This window comes from Euprymna scolopes, chromosome 16 (genome assembly GCF_053919585.1).
Source record: "Euprymna scolopes isolate OS-2025 chromosome 16, ASM5391958v1, whole genome shotgun sequence".
In the NCBI taxonomy this organism is placed as follows: domain Eukaryota; kingdom Metazoa; phylum Mollusca; class Cephalopoda; order Sepiida; family Sepiolidae; genus Euprymna; species Euprymna scolopes.
This window is the reverse complement of record NC_136497.1, coordinates 111,402,042-111,422,372: the sequence shown is the minus strand read 5'-3', so window position 1 is coordinate 111,422,372 and position 20,331 is coordinate 111,402,042. Positions and strand designations below refer to the sequence as shown.

General features: G+C 41.4%; 1 protein-coding gene across 1 annotated transcript in view; it reads left to right on the top strand.

Annotated features, from left to right (window-relative positions):
• LOC145296053 (60S ribosomal export protein NMD3-like) overlaps window positions 1–20,331 on the top strand; it is a 97,576-nt gene that overhangs the window by 21,520 nt on the left and 55,725 nt on the right. Inside the window, exons 3-4 of the mRNA XM_080142113.1 lie at window positions 17,466–17,559; window positions 19,708–19,788. Coding sequence (XP_079998239.1) covers window positions 17,466–17,559; window positions 19,708–19,788 — 175 coding nt within the window. The remainder of the gene's footprint in view (window positions 1–17,465; window positions 17,560–19,707; window positions 19,789–20,331) is intronic.

Here is a 20,331-nt window from a genome sequence, read left to right as displayed (position 1 = left end):
AGGCCTCAATGACTTCTTCCTCTTTTATGCTACCTTCACACCTAGCTGCTTCGGTCGTCTCCAGGCGAGAAAAGTCGGCTAAATAGGTGTCAAACTGTTCAATAGTCAGACCGGGCTCCTTGGTAAAAAGTTCCTGAAAATGAGTCCGAAAACCCTCCAAGATTCCGTCGTTTGAAGTTACGGTTCGTCCGTCCGGCAATGTGACACTGGCGATGTGTCGATCTGCAGAACGTCGAAACTCCTCCGCACGCAATGACGCGGCCATGTTTGTTGCCTCGTTTGGCGCTCTTTTAAATCTAGCCCTAACTAATACTCCCTGGTCCTCCCTGTTATCCAAGGAGTCCAGTTCAGCCTTAACTACAGTATAGCTAGCACTATCCCCCTCCTCCACCGCCCTTTCTAATCTATCTTCTAGCGCCGCTTTCGCTGCTCTAGAACTACGTTTGAGCCGGCGACTAAAATCAGCAGCGAAGGACCTAATGACTTTTTTAAGGTTGCCCCACCACTTATTCCCGATGATAGCCCCCGTCAATTCCCTCTGTATTGTTAGTAGAAGCTGTTCCCGGAAGTCCTTCACATCGAACAACGACGTGTTGAACTTCCAGTAACTAGCCATCCTAGGTTTAACACTATCTAAGTTTACTCGAACCCGGACAAGCCTGTGGTCCGAATAAACTATACTATGAAAACTTGGACAGTCTAAAAGCCCTAAGTCGACTCTCCTAACTAAGAACCGATCGATGTAACTCGAAAGTTGCACCGAATCGGAGCCGCGTCTACCTGTCCAAGTCCATGCTAAATCCCCGGGTTTTTCGTTCCGAAATTTATCGACAAGATCAAACTTGTCGACAAAGTCTCGAAACGCTTTAGCATCCCGGTTCTGATTAGTATCCCTTCTGGTATTAACCCCGCGATCTAACTCGGGATCCAGGACCGCGTTCCAGTCTCCCGCTAAAACTAACCGTCGAGACGAATTCATGAAAGGCTCGATTCGCCGAAAAAAGGAAACTAGCTCAGCATGGTTATTGGGCGCATAAACCCCAATAAAACAAAATGCCACATCCTTTACGGTAACATCTAGAACGAGCAATCTTCCCTCTGGATCTGCATAAATAGGGTCACACGACGCATCAAGAGTGCGCTTAACTAGCCAGGTAACCCCCCTTGCATGGGTATCATAATGTGCTGAATAGAGCTGAAAGTCTCTAAGGAGCACACCCTGATAATCACTAGGAATGAAGTGAGTTTCCTGTATACAACAAATATCCACACCAAGGCGTTGAAGGTCGCGTGCAACTCGAAGTTTACGAGAGGCGTCCCTCAACCCTCGGACATTTAAACTAGCTAATCTTAAGGAAGCCATCTTGAGTGACTTAGGGTTGAGAAACCTAATCAAACATAGACGGTGTCAAGACACCGACAGCTGTCCCCAATGATCCAGTGGTCATCTCAGTGGTGATAGACCCGTCAGGGGACAGACCGCCGATGTCTAGGGGGAAGGTTAGTTTAACTGCCCTATAAAGTGAAGGATGGAGTTTGATGGGGACCCGTCCAACACATCGTTTTCTAATTTCGATTAAATCGTTGTCATTGAAATAGGCTGCTGGAGGATAAAGGTTGAAAGCAGAGTTTGCTTCCTCCAGCATAGTCCATAGTCCTTTGGCCTCCTCGCGTTTCCTGACAACTGTTAGTATATGGTTTGTTTTAAAATTTTCAGGGTTAGTAATGTCTTTTTTTTGGTATGATTTGAAAGCGAGGAGGTTTCTGTATTCTTTCCTGCTATGGGACTTCATTATGTTCTCTACTTCCGCCGTGATCTTGCACACATCCTTCCCATTAAAGAAGGGTTGTTTTTTTTTTCTTGATTCAGTCTCTACAGAGGGGCTTCTATGTCTTTTCTTATCTGAGGGGGGAGGAGGGGGCATGTCTGTTTTCATTGGAGAAGGGGGAGGGGTGTTCTTGGGCGTGTTGTTTGGCGAGCAGAATGGTGACGGTTTGGGGGTCTTTTTGGAGGGGGAACCTAGAGATGTCATTTTGGTGTCTCTATGGGGCAGAGAAGCTTTAGTAAGGGGGGGGGGCTTTGCGAGGGATTTGCTTTTCTTTTGAGGTCGGTTTCTCAGGGAAAAGGGATTCAGGGAACTCTTTCTCCTCAGATTTTCTCCTTTTCTCATCAAGAGTCTCTTTTAGTTTAAGTAGGGTTTTGAATTTATTGCCCCCTGGGTCCTTACTTGTTCTAATTTCAATTTTCTCTTCTTTAGAGAGGGACTTAGCATAAGTCTTGGGTGGGGATTTTTTTGAAAGAGGGATGAGTGTCCAGTTGTCCTTCTTTTTGGGGGATTGTTTCTCTGAATTAAAAGTCTTTTCAAACTCTTCAGGTGTAATTTCGTTTTTCTCTTCTGCTGGTGTCTGGGAATTGTCCTTAGGTTCTACATAACCTATTTTCCGGTCATTTGTAGGGATAATGTTTACAGCTGGCCTCCTTTTGGGGCATGTGTAAGTGAGATGCCCGACTTCCCCACATATCCAACATGCTGGTCTTCTGCCTGTGACCACGATTGGCAGCTTCTCTACACCAGCCTCCAGGTAGTATGGTATACGTAAAAATGCTTCCGCGTTAAGCAGAATGTCAAAGGTCCATACTCCATTATAATGGTCCTCCTCTATTCCGGTTATGTCCCCAAACTTAAGTAAGAAAGCGGCTAGGTATTCCCCGGGGACAGCACCTGGAACTTCAAAAATGGACACTGTAGTTCTTCGCCTTCCTAAATATTCCATCCTCAGAACGTACTCATTGGTAATGATTTCTTTTTTTGTCATAGCTATGCATTCGTCTTCCGTCTTAAAAAGAGCTGCCCATGTGTTGTATCCTTTACATTTTGTAATTCGCTCAGCTCTTAAACCTGCTGATGCAATTAATTTGGTGACAACGTCTTTCGTTGATCTTATTAATTTTTTTGTTTTGCGGTCTATTACAAATAGAGAAATAGTCCTCTTAGCAAACTCCTGTAACCGCGGTTGTTCCAACTTAATACCAGTTTCTGTCGTAAATTCAACGTATTTCTTTGCGTCTTCGACAAATTTTGCCACGTCAATTTTTACTTTTGGTGGTTTTGTCCATCCACCTGATGCCTCATCTTCCTTCACCTCAACCGTCAGCACACAGCTGGCAGATGCCATGGCCGGCGTATAACAAGAGGAGAGAAAGATAACAGTCCAAAAAAAAAAATAAATAAAAAAAAGAGTCCGGTAATTGAAAAAAGTGGTGCCGGGGGAAGAAGAAGATAAGCAATAACAAATTTAACAAGGTGATAACAAATTATTAACAATATAACAATATACGAACCAACAAATTTTTAACCATGTAACTCGAACGATAAAGTCGTAGTTAAGATGGACAAAGACTAAAGTTAATATTTATTTTATTTGATAAAATAAAATTACACAAATAAAAATGTGGCACAAGGCCGAAAAAGGGGGGTGGGGGTTAATGTTGACCTAACTAACCTAACGTTAACTTAACTAGACTCTTTCACCAAAATACCAGAATCACTCTGTGGACATCCTACTTAAACCCCGAAAGTTACAAATATATATACATGATGTGGGGGGGTTGGGGATAAAAATCTTATTTACAAAATTGGATGAAAAATATACAATGCTAAAAGGTGGTTAGTAAAAAGAACCCCCTCACTACTAATTGTGGCGGATAAAAAGTTTTGCCAGTCGAAAAGATGTGGGTCCCACGAAAACTGACTTTATTCAAACACAACAAAAATGGCCCACATCTCTGGCAAAACAGTTTATCCGTCACCTAAGAGGCCGGGATTGGGGGTTATCGAACCAAAAGTGGGGAAAAAAAAAAAAAAAAAAAAAGGGGGGGGGGGGCGCTGGGACAGGGAAAACCAAAAAAGGGGATTGGGGCGATGATAGCATGCATACTCTAGCTAAGTTAAAAATCGAACAAAAATGCCTAACTAGCCTACTCTAGGAGGTCCGATGCATGTCTATGTTTGATCAAGTCACCCAAAATCCTTAAAAAAACCTAAGCCACTCAAAAAAGAAATTCAAGATTAGCTCCATTCACTTTACACAATCGCGAAACTTTCACCCACCTGTCGTTGAAATTCACAGGAGTGAGTTTCACCTTCTCCAGCTTAATTCGCACTTTCAATCGATATTTGAAAATGAGGACAAGCTGGGGAGCAGTGAAGGTCTCACCTCCGTAAACCTCCTTCTGTCGCGTCGTCCAAATCACGCCTCTCATAACTGCTAGTAAACACAGAAAAACATAGCGTTCTTCTTTCTTCATGGTCGGTGCCCAGTTGCAGCACGGGGAAACCGACTCCAGCACAAAAAACCGCTCGCTCAGCATGCGAACCGTGAAGCCTTCAACTAACTCACACAACGGTCGAACAATGGCGCAGTGGAAGAAAGCATGATCAAGGTCTTCCTCCCATTCTCCGCATCGGACACAATTGGGTGTCTCCGTAAAACCCGCTGCGTAAAGTCTTTTGCCGACCCAGAGGGCACTTCGTATTACCAGCCAGGTGAGTGATGCCTCGTAATTATCGAAGCAGCTCGACCCAGGCGCCCAAGGCCATATTAAGCGGCGCTCCTCCTTCGTAAAACCGAACTCCTCAATCTTTTTGTCTCGAACGGATCCCCTCACTAAGGCCCGATATAGCGCCTTGCGAGACAACAGCTGGGTGTCAGAGAGGCTTTCTTGGACCCGTAGAAGAAATCTCAAGGCCTGCCGACGCTCGCGATAGAAAGGGCACTCGTTTCGGAACAACTTGTGTGCCTCTCCTCTAGCCGAATGTACACTCTCCAAAGCCTGAAAGGCTTTCTTAGTGTCTTCTATCCAGAAGACACCGTTTCCCTCACTTGGTGTACACATTCGATCCAGGTATATCAGCCTAAGAGTGTGTCTACGTATTTGCACACTAGGCATACCCAGACCGCCTTCAGACGGATGCAGGTAACAGACCTCCCGAGTAACCATGGCTTGCTTTCCGCGCCATAAGAATGCAAAAAGAGCACGCACCAGATCAACTAGTGTGGTCTCCGGGAGTGGAAGTACTGATAGACGGTAAAGGATCAGGGGGTAGATATGAGAATTGCATACCTCCGCCCGACCCTTCAAAGACAGATTTCTCAAGGCCCACAAATGAGATGCGACCTTGACCGCTTCCAATACCTCCGACCAATTTTTCTCCAGCTGGAGACCGGGGCCAAACCAGACGCCGAGTAGCTTGCATGGCCCATCAGCCCAACCAAAGGGTCCCTGAAGGGGCATACCCCTCCAGGCACCGATACGTAAGCCAATAGACTTAACGTAGTTAATTATGGCCCCTGTGACCTTGGCATACCGACTTGTTTCTATGTCAACGACTCTAATCTCGGCACTGCTCGTTACAAGCACAGTCACGTCGTCAGCATAGGCGGTATACTTTACCGGGGTAGAGCCACCTGGCAAAGTAATCCCGCGAAGGACCGGATTCACCCGAAGCTGGCGCAAATATGGCTCAAGCGCCAGCACATATAACATTGGGGATAACGGACAACCTTGACGGATCGATCTTGTTAACATGAAGGGTTTCGACCTCACCCCATTCGCTTCTACCATAGCACCAGGGTTGGCATACAAGAGGCAAATCCAAGAACGAAACTGGGGACCAAACCCAGCCGAGCGAAGAACAGCCTCTAGGTAACGATGGTCTACTCTGTCGAATGCTTTGGACTGATCTAAGTTGATCAGCGCGGCTTCAGTGTCGACTTTTTCTACGATCAAGCGTATCGTGTGCAAATTGTCTTGAATCGTCCGGCCCTTAACAGAACAAGTCTGTTCGGGACTTATTAGACGGTGTAAGACAATCTGCAGACGATTTGCTAAGATCTTGGCCAAAATCTTTAACTCTGTGTTTAACATCGTTAAGGGCCGGAAATTACCTATCCCATCCCCTCCATTTTTATCTTTGCGTAACAATTTAATGATCCCCCTGGTAAAGTACTGAGGTATGCACCCGTTCCTAAACCAGGAGTTAAAAAGTACGGTCAGCAAAGGGATAAAAATTGGCGACAGCCTCAAATACACCTCGTAGGGCAGACCATCTATCCCAGGGGTCCTGTCTAGCCCGACCTGTTTCAAGGCCTCAATGACTTCTTCCTCTTTTATGCTACCTTCACACCTAGCTGCTTCGGTCGCCTCCAGGCGAGAAAAGTCAGCTAAATAGGTGTCAAACTGTTCAATAGTCAGACCGGGCTCCTTGGTAAAAAGTTCCTGAAAATGAGTCCGAAAACCCTCCAAGATTCCGTCGTTTGAAGTTACGGTTCGTCCGTCCGGCAATGTGACACTGGCGATGTGTCGATCTGCAGAACGTCGAAACTCCTCCGCACGCAATGACGCGGCCATGTTTGTTGCCTCGTTTGGCGCTCTTTTTAATCTAGCCCTAACTAATACTCCCTGGTCCTCCCTGTTATCCAAGGAGTCCAGTTCAGCCTTAACTACAGTATAGCTAGCACTATCCCCCTCCTCCACCGCCCTTTCTAATCTATCTTCTAGCGCCGCTTTCGCTGCTCTAGAACTACGTTTGAGCCGGCGACTAAAATCAGCAGCGAAGGACCTAATGACTTTTTTAAGGTTGCCCCACCACTTATTCCCGATGATAGCCCCCGTCAATTCCCTCTGTATTGTTAGTAGAAGCTGTTCCCGGAAGTCCTTCACATCGAACAACGACGTGTTGAACTTCCAGTAACTAGCCATCCTAGGTTTAACACTATCTAAGTTTACTCGAACCCGGACAAGCCTGTGGTCCGAATAAACTATACTATGAAAACTTGGACAGTCTAAAAGCCCTAAGTCGACTCTCCTAACTAAGAACCGATCGATGTAACTCGAAAGTTGCACCGAATCGGAGCCGCGTCTACCTGTCCAAGTCCATGCTAAATCCCCGGGTTTTTCGTTCCGAAATTTATCGACAAGATCAAACTTGTCGACAAAGTCTCGAAACGCTTTAGCATCCCGGTTCTGATTAGTATCCCTTCTGGTATTAACCCCGCGATCTAATTCGGGATCCAGGACCGCGTTCCAGTCTCCCGCTAAAACTAACCGTCGAGACGAATTCATGAAAGGCTCGATTCGCCGAAAAAAGGAAACTAGCTCAGCATGGTTATTGGGCGCATAAACCCCAATAAAACAAAATGCCACATCCTTTACGGTAACATCTAGAACGAGTAATTTTCCCTCTGGATCTGCATAAATAGGGTCACACGACGCATCAAGAGTGCGCTTAACTAGCCAAGTAACCCCCCTTGCATGGGTATCATAATGTGCTGAATAGAGCTGAAAGTCTCTAAGGAGCACACCCTGATAATCACTAGGAATGAAGTGAGTTTCCTGTATACAACAAATATCCACACCAAGGCGTTGAAGGTCGCGTGCAACTCGAAGTTTACGAGAGGCGTCCCTCAACCCTCGGACATTTAAACTAGCTAATCTTAAGGAAGCCATCTTGAGTTACTTAGGGTTGAGAAACCTAATCAAACATAGACGGTGTCAAGACACCGACAGCTGTCCCCAATGATCCAGTGGTCATCTCAGTGGTGATAGACCCGTCAGGGGACAGACCGCCGATGTCTAGGGGGAAGGTTAGTTTAACTGCCCTATAAAGTGAAGGATGGAGTTTGATGGGGACCCGTCCAACACATCGTTTTCTAATTTTGATTAATTCGTTGTCGTTGAAATAGGCTGCTGGAGGATAAAGGTTGAAAGCAGAGTTTGCTTCCTCCAGCATAGTCCATAGTCCTTTGGCCTCCTCGCGTTTCCTGACAACTGTTAGTATGTGGTTTGTTTTAAAATTTTCAGGGTTAGTAATGTCTTTTTTTTGGTATGATTTGAAAGCGAGGAGGTTTCTGTAATCTTTCCTGCTATGGGACTTCATTATGGTCTCTACTTCTGCCGTGATTTTGCACACATCCTTCCCATTAAAGAAGGGTTGTTGTTTTTTTTTCCTTGATTCAGTCTCTACAGAGGGGCTTCTATGTCTTTTCTTATCTGAGGGGGGAGGAGGGGGCATGTCTGTTTTCATTGGAGAAGGGGGAGGGGTGTTCTTGGGCGTGTTTGGCGAGCAGAATGGTGACGGTTTGGGGGTCTTTTTGGAGGGAGAACCTAGAGATGTCATTTTGGTGTCTCTATGGGGCAGAGAAGCTTTAGTAAGAGGGGGGGCTTTGCGAGGGATTTGCTTTTCTTTTGAGGTCGGTTTTTCAGGGAAAAGGGATTCAGGGAACTCTTTCTCCTCAGATTTTCTCCTTTTCTCATCAAGAGTTTCTTTTAGTTTCAGTAGGGTTTTGAATTTATTGCCCCCTGGGTCTTTACTTGTCCTAATTTCAATTTTCTCTTCTTTAGAGAGGGACTTAGCATAAGTCTTGGGTGGTGATTTTTTTGAAAGAGGGATGAGTGTCCAGTTGTCCTTCTTTTTGGGGGATTGTTTCTCTGAATTAAAAGTCTTTTCAAACTCCTCAGGTGTGATTTCATTTTTCTCTTCTGCTGGTGTCTGGGAATTGTCCTTAGGTTCTACATAACCTATTTTCCGTTCATTTGTAGGGATAACTTTTACGGCTGGCTTCCTTTTGGGGCATGTGTAAGTGAGATGGCCGACTTCCCCACATATCCAACATGCTGGTCTTCTGCCTGTGACCACGATTGGCAGCTTCTCTACTCCAGCCTCCAGGTAGTAAGGTATACGTAAAAATGCTTCTGCATTAAGCAGAATGTCAAAAGTCCATACTCCATTATAATGGTCTTCTTCTATTCCGGTTATGTCCCCAAACTTAAGTAAGAAAGCGGCTAGGTATTCCCCGGGGACAGCACCAGGAACTTCAAAAATGGACACTGTAGTTCTTCGCCTTCCTAAGTATTTCATCCTCAGAACGTACTCGTTGGTAATAATTTCTTTTTTTGTCATTGCTATGCATTCGTCTTCCGTCTTAAAAAGAGCTGCCCATGTGTTATATCCTTTACATTTTGTAATCCGCTCAGCTCTTAAACCTGCTGATGCAATTAATTTGGTGACAACATCTTTCGTTGATCTAATTAATTTTTTGGTTTTGCGGTCTATTACAAATAGAGAAATAGTCCTCTTAGCAAACTCCTGTAACCGCGGTTGTTCCAACTTAATACCCGTTTCTGTTGTAAATTCAACACATTTCTTTGCGTCTTCGACAAATTTAACTACATCAATTTTTACTTTTGGTGGCTTTGTCCATCCACCTAATGCCTCATCTTCCTTCACCTCAACCGTCGGCACACAGCTGGCAGATGCCATGGCCGGCGTATAACAAGAGGAGAGAAAGATAACAGTCCAAAAAAAAAATTAAAAAAAGAAAAAAAAAAAAGAATCCGGTAATTGAAAAAGTGGTGCCGGGGGAAGAAGAAGATAAGCAATAACAAATTTAACAAGGTGATAACAAAATATTAACAATATAACGCGCAGAATAACAATATACGAACCAACAAATTTTGAGCGATAAAGTCGTAGTCAGACGGAGAGTAAAGTTAATATTTATTTTATTGTATAAAATAAAATTACACAAATAAAAATGTGGCACAAGGCCGAAAAAGGGGGGTGGGGGTTAATGTTGACCTAACTAACATAACGTTAACTTAACTAGACTCTTTCACCAAAATACCAGAATCACTCTGTGGACATCCTACTTAAAACCCGAAAGTTACAAATATAAATACATGATGTGGGGGGGTTGGGGATAAAAATCTTATTTACAAAATTGGATGAAAAATATACAATGGTAAAAGGTGGTTAGTAAAAAGAACCCCCTCACTACTAATTGTGGCGGATAAAAAGTTTTGCCAGTCGAAAAGATGTGGGTCCCACGAAAGCTGACTTTATTCAAACACAACAAAAATGGCCCACATCTCTGGCAAAACAGTTTATCCATCACCTAAAGGGCCGGGATTGGGGGTTATCGAACCAAAAGTGGGAAAAAAAAAAAAAAAAAAAAAAAAAAAAAAAAGGGGGGGGGACGCTGGGACAGGGACAACCAAAAAAGGGGATTGGGGCGATGATAGCATGCATACTCTAGCTAAGTTAAAAATCGAACAAAAATGCCTAACTAGCCTACTCTAGGAGGTCCGATGCATGTCTATGTTTGATCAAGTCACCCAAAATCCTTAAAAAAACCTAAGCCACTCAAAAAAGAAATTCAAGATTAGCTCCATTCACTTTACACAATCGCGAAACTTTCACCCACCTGTCGTTGAAATTCACAGAAGTGAGTTTCACCTTCTCCAGCTTAATTCGCATTTTCAATCGATATTTGAAAATGAGGACAAGCTGGGGAGCAGTGAAGGTCTCACCTCCGTAAACCTCCTTCTGTCGCGTCGTCCAAATCACGCCTCTCATAACTGCTAGTAAACACAGAAAAACATAGCGTTCTTCTTTCTTCATGGTCGGTGCCCAGTTGCAGCACGGGGAAACCGACTCCAGCACAAAAAACCGCTCGCTCAGCATGCGAACCGTGAAGCCTTCAACTAACTCACACAACGGTCGAACAATGGCGCAGTGGAAGAAAGCATGATCAAGGTCTTCCTCCCATTCTCCGCATCGGACACAATTGGGTGTCTCCGTAAAACCCGCTGCGTAAAGTCTTTTGCCGACCCAGAGGGCATTTCGTATTACCAGCCAGGTGAGTGATGCCTCGTAATTATCGAAGCAGCTCGACCCAGGCGCCCAAGGCCATATTAAGCGGCGCTCCTCCTTCGTAAAACCGAACTCCTCAATCTTTTCGTCTCGAACGGATCCCCTCACTAAGGCCCGATATAGCGCCTTGCGAGACAACAGCTGGGTGTCAGAGAGGCTTTCTTGGACCCGTAGAAGAAATCTCAAGGCCTGCCGACACTCGCGATAGAAAGGGCACTCGTTTCGGAACAACATGTGTGCCTCTCCTCTAGCCGAATGCACACTCTCCAAAGCCGGAAAGGCTTTCTTAGTGTCTTCTATCCAGAAGACACCGTTTCCCTCACTTGGTGTACACATTCGATCCAGGTATATCAGCCTAAGAGTGTGTCTACGTATTAGCACACTAGGCATACCCAGACCGCCTTCAGACGGATGCAGGTAACAGACCTCCCGAGTAACCATGGCTTGCTTTCCGCGCCATAAGAATGCAAAAAGAGCACGCACCAGATCAACTAGTGTGGTTTCCGGGAGTGGAAGTACTGATAGACGGTAAAGGATCAGGGGGTAGATATGAGAATTGCATACCTCCGCCCGACCCTTCAAAGACAGATTTCTCAAGGCCCACAAATGAGATGCGACCTTGACCGCTTCCAATACCTCCGACCAATTTTTCTCCAGCTGGAGACCGGGGCCAAACCAGACGCCGAGTAGCTTGCATGGCCCATCAGTCCAACCAAAGGGTCCCTGAAGGGGCATACCCCTCCAGGCACCGATACGTAAGCCAATAGACTTAACGTAGTTAATTATGGCCCCTGTGACCTTGGCATACCGACTTGTTTCTATGTCAACGACTCTAATCTCGGCACTGCTCGTTACAAGCACAGTCACGTCGTCAGCATAGGCGGTATACTTTACCGGGGTAGAGCCACCTGGCAAAGTAATCCCGCGAAGGACCGGATTCACCCGAAGCTGGCGCAAATATGGCTCAAGCGCCAGCACATATAACATTGGGGATAACGGACAACCTTGACGGATCGATCTTGTTAACATGAAGGGTTTCGACCTCACCCCATTCACTTCTACCATAGCACCAGGGTTGGCATACAAGAGGCAAATCCAAGAGCGAAACTGGGGACCAAACCCAGCCGAGCGAAGAACAGCCTCTAGGTAACGATGGTCTACTCTGTCGAATGCTTTGGACTGATCTAAGTTGATCAGCGCGGCTTCTGTGTCGACTTTTTCTACGATCAAGCGTATCGTGTGCAAATTGTCTTGAATCGTCCGACCCTTAACAGAACAAGTCTGTTCGGGACTTATTAGACGGTGTAAGACAATCTGCAGACGATTTGCTAAGATCTTGGCCAAAATCTTTAACTCTGTGTTTAACATCGTTAAGGGCCGGAAATTACCTATCCCATCCCCTCCATTTTTATCTTTGCGTAACAATTTAATGATCCCCCTGGTAAAGTACTGAGGTATGCACCCGTTCCTAAACCAGGAGTTAAAAAGTACGGTCAGCAAAGGGATAAAAATGGGCGACAGCCTCAAATACACCTCGTAGGGCAGACCATCTATCCCAGGGGTCCTGTCTAGCCCGACCTGTTTCAAGGCCTCAATGACTTCTTCCTCTTTTATGCTACCTTCACACCTAGCTGCTTCGGTCGCCTCCAGGCGAGAAAAGTCGGCTAAATAGGTGTCAAACTGTTCAATAGTCAGACCGGGCTCCTTGGTAAAAAGTTCCTGAAAATGAGTCCGAAAACCCTCCAAGATTCCGTCGTTTGAAGTTACGGTTCGTCCGTCCGGCAATGTGACACTGGCGATGTGTCGATCTGCAGAACGTCGAAACTCCTCCGCACGCAATGACGCGGCCATGTTTGTTGCCTCGTTTGGCGCTCTTTTTAATCTAGCCCTAACTAATACTCCCTGGTCCTCCCTGTTATCCAAGGAGTCCAGTTCAGCCTTAACTACAGTATAGCTAGCACTATCCCCCTCCTCCACCGCCCTTTCTAATCTATCTTCTAGCGCCTCTTTCGCTGCTCTAGAACTACGTTTGAGCCGGCGACTAAAATCAGCAGCGAAGGACCTAATGACTTTTTTAAGGTTGCCCCACCACTTATTCCCGATGATAGCCCCCGTCAATTCCCTCTGTATTGTTAGTAGAAGCTGTTCCCGGAAGTCCTTCACATCGAACAGCGACGTGTTGAACTTCCAGTAACTAGCCATCCTAGGTTTAACACTATCTAAGTTTACTCGAACCCGGACAAGCCTGTGGTCCGAATAAACTATACTATGAAAACTTGGACAGTCTAAAAGCCCTAAGTCGACTCTCCTAACTAAGAACCGATCGATGTAACTCGAAAGTTGCACCGAATCGGAGCCGCGTCTACCTGTCCAAGTCCATGCTAAATCCCCGGGTTTTTCGTTCCGAAATTTATCGACAAGATCAAACTTGTCGACAAAGTCTCGAAACGCTTTAGCATCCCGGTTCTGATTAGTATCCCTTCTGGTATTAACCCCGCGATCTAATTCGGGATCCAGGACCGCGTTCCAGTCTCCCGCTAAAACTAACCGTCGAGACGAATTCATGAAAGGCTCGATTCGCCGAAAAAAGGAAACTAGCTCAGCATGGTTATTGGGCGCATAAACCCCAATAAAACGAAATGCCACATCCTTTACGGTAACATCTAGAACGAGTAATCTTCCCTCTGGATCTGCATAAATAGGGTCACACGACGCATCAAGAGTGCGCTTAACTAGCCAAGTAACCCCCCTTGCATGGGTATCATAATGTGCTGAATAGAGCTGAAAGTCTCTAAGGAGCACACCCTGATAATCACTAGGAATGAAGTGAGTTTCCTGTATACAACAAATATCCACACCAAGGCGTTGAAGGTCGCGTGCAACTCGAAGTTTACGAGAGGCGTCCCTCAACCCTCGGACATTTAAACTAGCTAATCTTAAGGAAGCCATCTTGAGTTACTTAGGGTTGAGAAACCTAATCAAACATAGACGGTGTCAAGACACCGACAGCTGTCCCCAATGATCCAGTGGTCATCTCAGTGGTGATAGACCCGTCAGGGGACAATCCGCCGATGTCTAGGGGGAAGGTTAGTTTAACTGCCCTATAAAGTGAAGGATGGAGTTTGATGGGGACCCGTCCAACACATCGTTTTCTAATTTCAATTAATTCGGTGTCGTTGAAATAGGCTGCTGGAGGATAAAGGTTGAAAGCAGAGTTTGCTTCCTCCAGCATAGTCCATAGTCCTTTGGCCTCCTCGCGTTTCCTGACAACTGTTAGTATGTGGTTTGTTTTAAAATTTTCAGGGTTAGTAATGTCTTTTTTTTGGTATGATTTGAAAGCGAGGAGGTTTCTGTAATCTTTCCTGCTATGGGATTTCATTATGGTCTCTACTTCAGCCGTTATTTTGCACACATCTTTCCCATTAAAGAAGGGTTGTTGTTTTTTTTTCCTTGATTCAGCCTCTACAGAGGGGCTTCTATGTCTTTTCTTATCTGAGGGGGGAGGAGGGGGCATGTCTGTTTTCATTGGAGAAGGGGGAGGGGTGTTCTTGGGCGTGTTGTTTGGCGAGCAGAATGGTGACGGTTTGGGGGTCTTTTTGGAGGGAGAACCTAGAGATGTCATTTTGGTGTCTCTATGGGGCAAAGAAGCTTTAGTAAGAGGGGGGGCTTTGCGAGAGATTTGCTTTTCTTTTGAGGTCGGTTTTTCAGGGAAAAGGGATTCAGGGAACTCTTTCTCCTCCGATTTTCTCCTTTTCTCATCAAGCGTTTCTTTTAGTTTCAGTAGGGTTTTGAATTTATTGCCCCCTGGGTCTTTACTTGTCCTAATTTCAATTTTCTCCTCTTTAGAGAGGGACTTAGCATAAGTCTTGGGTGGGGATTTTTTTGAAAGAGGGATGAGTGTCCAGTTGTCCTTTTTGGGGGATTGTTTTTCTGAATTAAAAGTCTTTTCAAACTCGTCAGGTGTTATTTCTTTTTTCTCTTCTGGTGTCTGGGAATTGTCCTTAGGTTCTACATAACCTATTTTCCGGTCATTTGTAGTGATAATTTTTACAGCTGGCTTCCTTTTGGGGCATGTGTAAGTGAGATGGCCGACTTCCCCACATATCCAACATGCTGGTCTTCTGCCTGCGACCACGATTGGCAGCTTCTCTACTCCAGCCTCCAGGTAGTAAGGTATGCGTAGAAATGCTTCTGCATTAAGCAGAATGTCGAAAGTCCATACTCCATTATAATGGTCTTCTTCTATTCCGGTGATGTCCCCAAACTTAAGTAAGAAAGCGGCTAGGTATTCCCCGGGGACAGCACCAGGAACTTCAAAAATGGACACTGTAGTTCTTCGCCTTCCTAGGTATTCCATTCTCAGAACGTACTCGGTGGTAATAATTTCTTTTTTTGTCATTGCTATGCATTCTTCTTCCGTCTTAAAAAGAGCTGCCCATGTGTTATATCCTTTGCATTTTGTGATCCGCTCAGCTCTTAAACCTGCTGATGAAATTAATTTGGTGACAACATCTTTCGTTGATCTAATTAGTTTTTTTGTTTTACGGTCTATTACAAATAGAGAAATAGTCCTTTTAGCAAATTCTTGTAACCGCGGTTGTTCCAACTTTATCCCAGTTTCTGTCGTAAATTCCACACATTTCTTTGCGTCTTCGACAAATTTAACAACGTCAATTTTTACTTTTGGTGGTTTTGTCCATCCACCTAATGCCTCATCTTCCTTCACCTCAACCGTCGGCACACAGCTGGCAGCTGCCATGGCCGGCGTATAACAAGAGGAGAGAAAGATAACAGTCCAAAAAAAAAATTAAAAAAAGAAAAAAAAAAAAGAATCCGGTAATTGAAAAAGTGGTGCCGGGGGAAGAAGAAGATAAGCAATAACAAATTTAACAAGGTGATAACAAAATATTAACAATATAACGCGCAGAATAACAATATACGAACCAACAAATTTTGAGCGATAAAGTCGTAGTCAGACGGAGAGTAAAGTTACTTCTCATGAAAGAGGAGAACTATTTATGGCACAATGGGAGATTCCATTGTGCACACATGGGCCAGTCTATTCCTTGGATTGTGATTGGCTGAATCACCTGATTGGATATGCTTGTACATAAATACAAGCCTTCAGTCCAGCTCAATCTGATGTCTGTCTTGTGCATGAGCTGAACCCTTGGTAAGTGTTGCTGCTATTATTGTTGTTGTTGTTGTGTGTTATTGACTAACACAGTTCTTTTGATTATTCTACAGCTTCCTATTTTGAATTTTACAAACCCTCGATGATGGACAGACCCCTATAGCTCCATCTCTAGACACTCAATTCGATAAATCTGATTTTTAATATTTTCTTTATTTGAACCTTTCTCGTTCAAATTCAGTCAACAAATAATTCAACAATGAAATTTCTTTTTACAAGAATTTGGTTGGTGATATCCAAAAAATCAATTCAATGAAAACCATACTCTGAATATTTTCTTTTATAAAAATTTAAAACATTTTTATTTTTTATTTTATTTTTAAGTAGAGCACAAGATGGAGCAGATATTAGTATAATTGCAAGAATTAGAATTATGCCATTACTATCCAGCAGAACGCTACTATTGTCAACCATGGAAAGAATCAAGCATGTATGCACAGTGTGGTATATAGAAGTGAAGCGTGGCCAGTAAAGATTGAGGAAATGCCTTGCATACAGAAAAATGATATGAGAATTCGATGGATATATAATGTAAGGCTTAGTTCCAATATCCGTGGAGATTAAATCTAGGCAGTATAGGTTGATATGAGCAAAACAGTAGATTTTGATAGTATGGCCACGTTGAAAAAAATCAATGTCCTTGGATTAAGTAGATGTAGAACAGTTATAGTAGCAAGTTCAGTTCACCGAGTGAAACAAAGGAAAACATGGGAGGAAGTGATAAGGCTAGACCTGAGGGATAAATAGACTTGAACAGAGATAAATTACCTTAAAAGTGAATTTCTTAAAAAACAAAAAAACTTACAAGTGGAGGACATTCATAAATGCTAGAAATTGAATTAAAAATAAATGATTCTATAATTTTTCAAGTTTTTTATTCTTTCAATTAGTAGTTGTTTTATATAATTTTACCAGCAGCTTGAATGACCCTCCCCCTCCAACACATGTGCCATGTTTTTCTCTTTCATCTTATTTGTGCCATTTTAATTCTAATATTGAGGGTTGCTGAGCATGAGACACAGTTCACAATCTGCATACATTATATAAACAACAAACACAACCATTTTATACAAATGACTTGTTCATCATATAAGTCTTTGAAGTCCTGTTGCTAAAGTCTGCATCTCAACTAAACCACCTATCTCTCAAATTCAGCGATCTCAGTTAAAACTTATTCAACTCAAAATTTTTCTCTTGGCGTTCTCCTTGAATATTTTTACTTTTAATTGAAAATTACACATGTCCTCTTTTTTTATCATCATTCCAAATGTTCTATCGTGAACCCCACTTCCCCTCTGGGCTAACTGCTCATTGCATCACTGTGTCTGTATTACGCAATGGATTTGTTGCTTTGTTATTGTCATTTGTTTCTTAGTTAATCTCTCCTAATAAGCATGGTTGTTGCAGTGGAGTGTTGGCAGACTCAGTGTTTCCAAAATGTTAGTGACCATGGAATGGCCATATTAAAGATTTATTGAATATCTATTAAAATATTATTGCAATAATTTTCCATCTTATTAATGAAATACATATTAAATTTTCTTCATTTTTCTTAGATATTTGCAGCCTCCATCCAATTGGATTGCTGCTCAGTTGGAATCTAAAGAACTTCTAGCCATTTGCTTAAAAAAACTCAAGGAACTCAACAGAGTAAGATTTTTTGTTATAAATTTCTTTAAAAGAAAAAATTATTAATTGTATTTAACAATAATTTTTTACATTGTGTAAAACATAAGTTGTAAATTTTTTTCTATAGATGGATTCAAAGGTAGAATTTTTGTAAGAAATTTTGGCTTTTTTATTTTTATAAAGACAAAATTTGATTTGATTTTCTCCAAAATTTGCCGAATATCGTGTTGCTTGAAAGTATAAGAAAAATTTTCATGGTTAAAAAAATAATAGCAATTCTGAAATTAGCATATGAGTTTTGAGGTTTAAAAATTTCTTCATTTCCTCTTTTAACCATATTATTAGTATGAATATATCTTATTTTAGTTTCCCTTTGCAACTTATTCAAGATAAAACTTTTCAAATAGTTTTCCTTGCCAATTCTTATTGTCGATTAAAGGGAGACAATTTTTCATTTGTACATCACTTGTTATATAAATCAAATACATTCCTTCATTTATTCTAGTTAAAGGGAGATAACATTGACTTTTTTTATTCTCTTTCTGAAGAATAACTTTTCTTGGAAGTATTTAAAGTACTGAACAATTTCTCATTTATCAAAAGATTGAGACTTTTTAATTATAGATAAATGTGTGAATTTCTTTTTATATAAAGTTGGACTATGTCACAGTATCAGTAAGATTAAAATGCCACCTTTATATTCACAAGAGAAGAACAGCTTAGTCTATGCGATCAAAGGTTAATTAGTTTGCATGTTGCTTTCAAAAATGACATCTCATGAATCATTAAGCATTGTTTTCTTATTCAATGATTGTTTTTGACCATGACATATAATTCTATTCATAAATATTTTCTAGTTTTGAGAAATGATTAACTTTTGATTTCAAATCTTAGTTTAATGAGCTTTTCCAGCTTAGAACTGTGTTCCATTATTATGTAATAGATATTTATTTTATTTGCAAACTTATCCTCATCTTCATAGTTGTTGTTTCACGCTTCAGCCAACTATTTCTGTAGCCTTCATCAAGGCCAGAGAAATAGTTTGCTGAAATGTCATGAAACAACTATGAAGTTGAGGATAATAGTTGTTAGAAATTTTCTTAAGTTATTTCTAACACATTTTTTTCTTTTAGAAAAGAACACTCTTTTATAGCAGAACAACCTTCCGTTTTTTTGGACCAAGGCAATTAAAAACTAACAAGCTATTGCGTTCAAAAGCAAATTATATTCAATTAAAATTACAAATACAATAAAAGGTAATATTTATATCAGTTGAAGTTTGATAGTTTCCAAAATGGTTGTGAGGAAGAATGTTCTTTTTTGTTGAAAAAAATTAAGTAACAGAGGTGAGAAGTTTTTTCATTACTTTCAGTAAATTCTTTTTGAGCTCCTCTGGTTCTTCCAGTAAATTCTATTTTGAGTACCTCTGGTCCAAGGTTCTGTCTGTTTTTTAGTGTTTATATCTCCTCAAGTAATAGTGGGTAATTTGCATAAAAAGTTTTAATATTTCTAACACAGTCTGCAAATAAACAAATCAAATCAAAGGATTCCAATAATAATATAAATATATTATAATATACAAGTGACTAGGGACCACCTGTGAATTTAATATCCCCTTGACACTTTCTCCTGTGAAGGAAGCCAGTTCAATCTGCAGAGGGTTGGTGTCATATAACAACATATGAGTTTAGTAAAAATGAAAGCATTTCAAAAAGATGGATTTTCAGAATACAAATTCTTTGGAAAAAATATTTAAGATGTCCTTATTTTCTGCTTTTTTAAAATTTATTTAAAGATACGCAATATAATTATAATTTCTTGATTCATAATAATGAAGATGATCATTCTTATCCTATTTAAGTCGGATTTAATAAATGCTATTTTCCTTGTAAAAATATTATTAAATTATAAATATTTATTATATAAATCTTAGTTATCTTAGTAATCTTAAATTATAAATATTTATTAAATAAATCTTAGGCCAGGTTCTACTAGGCTAGTAACATAACAGTTGGATCAAGATTCAATAATAGTTAAAATTATTGATTATTGACTAGTTAAAATTATTGATTATTGACTAGTTAAAAATGTGAATTATGATGGGAATATATTTTAAATGATAAAATTTCTCTTGCTCTAGTTTTTTTTAATTCTAAAATAATTTTACAGGTGACTTTAATTGATGCTGGATTTATCTGGACAGAACCGCATTCACAAAGGATTAAGCTGAAATTGACGATTCAAAAAGAGGTAACTGTGACATCTTGCATAAATAAAAACAAGTTTCTTCTATCATATCCTTATTATGTTAAGTATTTTTATATGGAAATATTTTTTTGTTTCGTACAGTACTTACCGCTTTAAAAAAGAAAAATGTAAAATTTTGTGGAAAACAATATGCTATTAGGTTGATGCAAAAAATAATGTTTTTTGATGTTCAACTAAAAGTCAACCTAATATTTTGTATTTGCATAATGAACTACTTATCATTTAAGTATTGCTTTTATTGGGGAAAAAACATTAGAAATTATGCTTTTAACCAAAAATAATTTTCATTCAACTAATGCATAGTCTTTGTGTCTACTTTTGGTGGATTATCAAAAACGAATTCATTTAGTTTTAAAAAATATTTATGAAATACTTTTTATCACATTTCTGAATTTTTGAGATGAGGATTGATTATTCATATTATTTGAATTCATCAGACTACTGTTATCTCTCATCTTGGGTGTTATTTTCACAACATTTCAGTCGATATAACCTCCAACCTTCTTCGGGTGTATCTTGTCAAAT